The 7,247-nt window shown below is 34.5% G+C and overlaps 1 protein-coding gene across 1 annotated transcript; it reads left to right on the forward strand.

Annotated features, from left to right (window-relative positions):
• The first annotated feature begins 1,279 nt into the window (after positions 1-1,279).
• LOC133304067 (fatty acid amide hydrolase-like) lies at positions 1,280-6,778 on the forward strand. Its single transcript, XM_061504037.1, has 19 exons — positions 1,280-1,603; positions 1,960-2,069; positions 2,290-2,350; positions 2,442-2,629; positions 2,863-2,992; positions 3,346-3,423; positions 3,505-3,652; positions 3,767-3,879; positions 4,084-4,159; positions 4,244-4,315; positions 4,400-4,451; positions 4,591-4,662; positions 4,953-5,033; positions 5,551-5,651; positions 5,741-5,833; positions 6,085-6,153; positions 6,245-6,309; positions 6,439-6,500; positions 6,647-6,778. Exons 1-19 carry the CDS (start codon positions 1,504-1,506, stop codon positions 6,776-6,778), a joined length of 1,803 nt encoding a protein of 600 aa, XP_061360021.1. The 5' UTR covers positions 1,280-1,503.
• Positions 6,779-7,247: the final 469 nt, after the last annotated feature.

Here is a 7,247-nt window from a genome sequence, read left to right on the forward strand (position 1 = left end):
TTTATATTATTCTCTAACATACATCTTCACACAAGAGCTATTTAAACTTGAAGCATGAATATTGTACATGTCCAATTTTTTGATTTATCTTTTGTGCTTTTTATTTAATTCTACAAGTGGAGGACGATAAAGATCGAAGTGTTAAGTGATGATATTTTTAATAGTTTATATTATTTTTTAATGCACGGTAATAGTATATTCTTATAAATTCGTATTGAAACTCCAATCAACGCACAACCTTGATTGAAGGATCGTGACTGTTCCTCACCCGGTAGAGCACACCACCTCCCACACATCCAATAATATCCCTAAAATTATTCTACTTCTGTTCTTCTCAATAATACTAGCCACGAATAGTAGTTGTATCATAATATATACTTTTATTAGCCACTCACCCCCAAGGAAACTTAAACATGTCACGTTCATGAAAGTTGTTTTAAATTCATGTTTCTTTTATTTTAGGTACTTAACTCTTTCATGCAATTCAACCGAACCGAAAAGCTCCCTTTTCCACTCTTTGCTGGAACAAGAAAAAGTAAAAAAAATAAAAAATAAAAGTCAATCTTATGTGAAGCAACATTGTTGCAGTGGACCACTATAAATGCACTAACAACTCATACAGTAAATTGCATTAACTTTATATAATTGTGGGCGTGCCATGCAAAAAAATAAAATAAACAAAAGAACCTCGTAATCATACTGACAGGAGAGTGAGAAGCAGACCGCCACTAAATTGGCAACAGTTTCAACCTGCAAACTCACAGCACACACTCCACCGAACCCCAAAAAGAAAAATAACTGTTTTCTAAGAAATATAAATAACACTCTCTGACATCAAATATAAAAATTACTTTAAATTAGTAAAAACAAGATAAACCAGTAGCTCATTAATTTTATGTTGCCAATTTTTTTTTTTTTTTTTTTTTTGAAATATTTCAATTGATTCGTTGCTTCGCGACTAGTCTAATTCGAGGCGAATTCAAGATTAAAACTTTAAACCTCTCCTCTTAAAGATAGGATCGAACACATGCTCTCACCTTCACCTACTCAGCTCCCGTGCGACAACTGAACTAACACGTTTGGTGTATTTTTACTCTTTTACCTTAACATTAATAAAATAAATAAAAAATAAAAATTATGGTATTTGAAGTCAGCTTCTGACTTGTAAACTACATAAAGAGTACCTTAAAACTCGGGCTGAAAATTTCAGAAATGTGTTGTTTTATACAAAATTTGTTTTGTTGAATTTTTCATACCAGTTTTTAAGGAGACACTAACCTTGCGCTGAGCTTTTTGTTTCACTCAACACACACACCATCATGTTCTTGGAAACCACATGATTACCAGTTGTCATATCAGATCCTATCCATTAACACGAGTCACGGTTAAAACTTCAAAGCACATTGCATTACCACCTTGTTCCTCTTAGCAATCTCCGCCTTATCTTCTTGCTCTCTTCTTTCTTTCTGTTCTACTTTCAAACACAACAATCTTTCTTGGGAAATGGTTTTGTTCAAACGTAAGGGTGTGGTTTACACGCCCGTGAAGGATGTTGATTTAGGTCCTTATAGCAGTGAATCCTATCTCCAAGCCAATGTCAAAGGTTCACCATGCATTGTCCTCTTTTTTTTTTTTTTTTAGCTTCTTGTTATCTTGATTTCTTTTTCTCTTGGCATGGTTTTTCATCGAAAGTTTCTTATAATTCGCTTTCTTAATTTTAATATTTTCATTCTCTGGTTGGTGGCAGAGGAGTACCACTGTAGCACTGTGTGCTAAGTGTTTAATTTAACAATGATGCAGTTTCTGATTTTGAGAAATAATAGTTGCTTTTAATGTCATTGGTTTCTCAAGTTTAGAATATGATATTTGTATCAAAATCTTTGCTTGCATGCAATTCTTAATCTCAATGGATGATACTTATACACACTCACAAAATGCTAATGCTCTTTTCAATCACAGCTCCACGCATGACTGGAATTTTGATCAAGATTTTCACTCATTTGTTGGAGTGTCCAATACTTGGAACCTTTCTGTTGTTCATATTGAAGGGAAACAATCTTATTCACGAGGTATGCTCTTGTTCCATGTCTCCATGATCACTTGCATTCCATTTCATGATGTTCTGTTCCAATAAAGATTGAATTTCATCCTCTCTTTTTGAAGTTCAGAGTTTGATTTTTTTATCTATATTTATATATTTTCTTGAACACCTTTTGTATTGCGAGAAACTAGCCATGCATACACAACATTACAACTTATAATAGCAGGTTTTTTATTTTATTTCTGCAGCTTATTACAAATGCAGAGTTACAAGAGTCACCTCTCTATGTTCCCTTACATCATTTTGAAGGTTTGAGAGAAATTATGGATATGAGTATTATTTGGTTGCAGAATTTTGGTCTTATCTCAAGTGGATCAATGATTTCGGTTTATTCTTGCAGACACTAAAGAAAGAGAAGTCAAATGCTTAGATTCTTCTTCATCTCCACCAGAGAAAGTTCAACTTGCGTTAGATTGCTTGCCTATATTTTCAGAAGAAAAACTTGATGGAACAAATCCTTCGTTCCTTCGCTGGACAATAATGGATTATTCTAAAGCCTATCGTTCAGGGGATATAACACCACGCTTGGTATTTCATCTTTTAATATTCTTTTAACATGTTCTCATCTTGTTACTACTGTGTTTACTCATCAACACTTAACATGCATAAGTTTTCTTTTCCATTGAATGATCTGCTCCTACAAGGTCATTCTATATTTGGTATCTCTGATTATTACATCCACAAGTACTTCATACTTCTAGTGTTTCTGAATTGTGATGTACTTTTCTATTCATGCTTTCTTTTCACTTTCATTTTCACAGGTTGCGGAACGACTCATTGCTGCTATTGAAGAGTCCATAAAACCGCCACTCCAAATGGGATTTTTCATTCACTACAATGTGGACGATATACTAAGGCAAGCAAATGAATCAACTGCTAGATATAAAAAAGGTACTGTGTAACAACTTAAATTTCAATTCCAAATCAAAAGACTTCTTTCAAGCTTTAAATGATGCCATCTATTGAAACTCATAAATATGATTACTTGTGCTATCAGCATCCAGAAGTAAAATGCATGCCACTTACCTCTCTCCTACCCCATTTTCTGATTACATGTGCTCATGGTACAAGTTTCGGGAATACTATTTTCTAATCTTTGAGACATAGAAAATAATAATTTAACAAATGAAATAGTACAGAAATTACAGTTTCATCATTTGCAGGCTTTCTCCTCATTTTTGTTTATATGTTATGTGTACTCAACCCTGTTCGGATACTCATTTGATGCAACACTATTTTTGTAGGGGAACCTATATCTGTGCTAGATGGAGTTCCTGTTGCTATCAAGGATGAGATAGATTGTTTGCCATATCCGACAACAGGTAGTGTGATGTGTTGTTGTTTTCTCTAAGGAAGTGCTCATTTCATAATTCACTTAAGCATCTAAAAATGGTGTCCTCAAGGAGGTACAAAGTGGCTGCACAAAGAAAGGCCTTGTAAAGAGGACGCTTGCTGTGTTAAGCGTCTAAGATTTTGTGGCGCCATACTTGTGGGGAAAACCAATATGCATGAACTTGGGTCAGGAACTAGTGGAATAAATCCAAATTATGGGTAAGAGCACCATGTGTTATATGTACATCTTTGGTGTCTTCTGAACTAAGCGTATTGGGGAATTTACACTGAATCAGTTGGTGACAGGAGCATGTTTGTTTATTTACTTTGTAGGCCTGCTAGAAACCCATATGATAACAATAAGATTGCAGGAGGTTCTTCTAGTGGATCTGCTTCTGTGGTGTCTGCAGGACTGTGCCCTGTTGCCCTTGGTGTTGATGGGGGAGGTATTTGATTGATATTTGTACATGATAGACCAGAGAAATCAACATTCATTATTGCTAAGTGGCATTGTACATATATCTGTTTAAGCCTAAGTGATATACATGAAAATTGCTAGGTAAATCTATTTCAGTAGTACATGAATATATTAAGAGTACATATAAGAAAAAAAGTTTGTGAGTTACTATGATATTTGCACTCCTGTTCAGGATCTGTAAGGATGCCTGCTGCTCTTTGTGGTGTTGTTGGTCTGAAACCAACTTTTGATCGTATACCTCATGCTGGGTGGGTATTCATTTTTTGTTTTATCATATTTAAATGCTTGGAGGGTTGTAATGATTTAGAAGAATGATCTTCTGCTACATTCAGAGTTCTTCCCCTAAATTGGACAGTTGGGATGGTCGGAATACTAGCAGGCACGGTTGAGGATGCATTGATCGCGTTAGTAGCCCTTTCTATGATATTCTTTTTTTCAAGGAAGTTTTAAGATTGATCTTACAGCATCTAATTTTCCACTGTTTATAGTTATGCAGCTATCAGTGGTGAAATTCCATCCCATCAACCCTCAGGTGTATTGGTAAGAACTTATTTTGATCATTGATTAGTCTTCCCATGTTTCAAATATTACATATGATTCTGATTTGACTTACACTTTCAATTTCAACAGAGTGATTCTGAATTTAACCTTTTCTAATCTCTTTGAACTTAAACTTCAGACCAAGATAAATCTTCCACTGCTGAGCTTGACTAAGTCCATATCTGACATCAAGTTGGCAAAATATGGGAAGGTTAGACACCAGTTCTCAGCTATAAAAATATGCATTATCATTCCCATATATTTAAAAAGGGATATTTTTTTTTTATGTTGTAGGAAAAGAATTACCTCAAGTTGTAGAAATAAAAGTATAAGTAGGACCCACATGTAAGAGGAGAGAGAAAAAAAAGTGGTGGGACCCAACCTTTTTGTGTGTGTAAGAGAGATGTTTATCTCACGTAAAATGAGATAAACATAACCCATTTAAAAAATAAGTTGTTCTAACATCATTTATGTTCTTTAACCACTACTTCCATCAATTAGTGGTTTAATGATTGCAGTGATGATGTCAGAATATGCTGCTCCCAAGCTTTGTACAAGCTTCAAGAACGTTACAGTTGGAAGGTACTGCAGAATATAAAATTCTATTCAACAGTGACTAGATAATCATGATTGTTACTTTCCTTATTTCAACAAATCTTATGTGATTGGACTATTTAACATGAATTTAAAAGAAACTATCTTGAGTAAATATCTTTTTTTTGATCCTCAGCAAATTTTACGATGTCGCTTTAGTCCCTAGCAAATAAAAAGGCTATTCGTAGTTCTTAAGAAATTCAAAATGGACCCATTTAGTTGAAATCGTAGTCCCTCACAAATTCAAAAAAGATCCATATTAGTCTCTCAAAAGGACTAAAATGGGTCTACTTTGAATTTTTTAAGGACCACGAATAGCCTTTTTATTTGCTCGGGACAAAAGCGAACATCATAAAATTTACTGAGGACCGAAGAGGATATTTACTCAACAATCTTTTAAAGACAGAAAATTCCCAAAGCACTTCTAATGCAATTACTGAACCCATCATTGACAAACAGCACAGCCATTACTTGCTAACTTGCTACGTTTTTTCAAACATACAAGACTATAGATGTCACCATACCAGAGATAGAAGTGATGCGCCTGGCACATTATGTAACAATCGGATCTGAATGTTCCACTTTGCTCGATTCTTTTAGAGAAAAGTAAGCACCTCATAAACTCTTTGCTTTCTTCATTATTGCCCTCTAGATTGTGGAGTATGGTTGCTGACATCACCAAATTACTACCAAAGGAACTTTGCAGAGTTAGGATGGGATGCAAGGGTAGCACAAAGCATCTATGGTTCTTTTAGTGGCTTGGAGTATCTTAAAGCTCAGAGAATTAGGTAAGCTATGACCTGATTTTCTTCATCTAACATCAACATCGATAACACCTTTATCCCAAACTAGTTAGAGTATTTTTTTTAATTTTTTTTTTACTGCTGGCTCGCTACACGCAACGTCAATCATGTTCCTTTAAGTGATATGAAAAATGAGGCCAAGAAACTCCAATAATAAAAGTTAAATTAGTGAAGTGAAGCTAGTAGTGTGTGTGTGTGTCTTTTTTTTTAATGGCAGCTTGTTGAAATATGAACAGGAATCGCCAATTGCAATTTCACAAGAAAATATTTGCTGAGGCTGATGTCATTGTCTCACCAACAACGGGGTTTGTCATGTTTTCTCAAACTTGACAGAATGGTTTCTTTTAACTGGTAGCAGTTTTCTTTTATGTAACACATTTATGGTATTTATAACAGTGTGACTGCATATCCAATTCAAGATGATGCCCTGAATACTGGTGAACTTGACTACGTCAATGGAGGTATAGAAGAAATTCATTTGATTAATTACATTCATCTCTGCATGTTATTTTTCAAGTCTGTGACTGTGTTAGCATAAATAGCAAGCACCAAAATGTCTAATATAATCTGAACTGTTTGCCACGTTTCAGCTGCACTTGTTCGTTATTCCATAGCAGGAAACTTTCTGGGACTTCCTGCTGTCACTGTTCCGGTAGGATCATATTCTCATTTACTTCGTTATACCATATGTTATTTATTTATTTATATTTTTTTGGGTACAGACACTATATGTTATTTTATATATGATTTTAGATGCTAATTGTATGCTGTCTATTTTGGTGGTTCACGCTTTCACAGGTTGGATACGATAAATTTGGTTTGCCTATTGGTCTTCAGTTTATTGGAAGGCCTTGGTCTGAAGCAACATTGATCCACTTGGCATTCGCAATGCAGGTAAAATTCAAGTTTTCACTAAAGCATCAAAATTAGTCATTTGGTTTCTTCTCATGCATGTTAATGGGTTTAGCATGTGATACACTAATATTAGTTTGGATTTTTTATTAAATAATTCATATTAATAAATTTAATCTAATGTAAACTCTACAAATGTCATATGACTTTGTATGTATTTTGTGGGAGCCTATTGTAACACCCCGTTCTAGAACCGGTTTGTTAACATCGCATTATGATATTAAGCGCAGTTACAATCACATGGGTTCAATTAAATTCCGGATAAATTTTTCATTTTTAAAACATACCGAACTTATAATACCCAACTTCGTGATCATAACCGTATTACCTTGCGGAGTCAGATAAATTAAGCTTAACATCATGTTCTTATTCCATTTTTAAATCATTAATTTACTTCCTATTTATTTCACAACTCCTACTATATTGTAGATCTCTTCATTAGCTATGCGTGGCTTCAAACCGCGCAAAAATTGGAGCACTGTAGCCC

The sequence above is a fragment of the Gastrolobium bilobum genome, unplaced genomic scaffold (assembly GCF_033153095.1).
Source record: "Gastrolobium bilobum isolate Gb01-03AN ecotype WA unplaced genomic scaffold, APGP_CSIRO_Gbil_v1 utg7510, whole genome shotgun sequence".
Taxonomy (NCBI): Eukaryota; Viridiplantae; Streptophyta; class Magnoliopsida; order Fabales; family Fabaceae; genus Gastrolobium; species Gastrolobium bilobum.

Coding starts and splice junctions, on each gene's coding strand:
- LOC133304067 (XM_061504037.1), top strand. CDS start 1,504: ATGGTTTTGTTCAAACGTAAGGGTGTGGTTTACACGCCCGTGAAGGAT. Junction 2,630..2,862: donor GGGATATAACACCACGCTTG/GTATTTCATCTT, acceptor TCATTTTCACAG/GTTGCGGAACGACTCATTGC. Junction 3,424..3,504: donor TTTGCCATATCCGACAACAG/GTAGTGTGATGT, acceptor GGTGTCCTCAAG/GAGGTACAAAGTGGCTGCAC.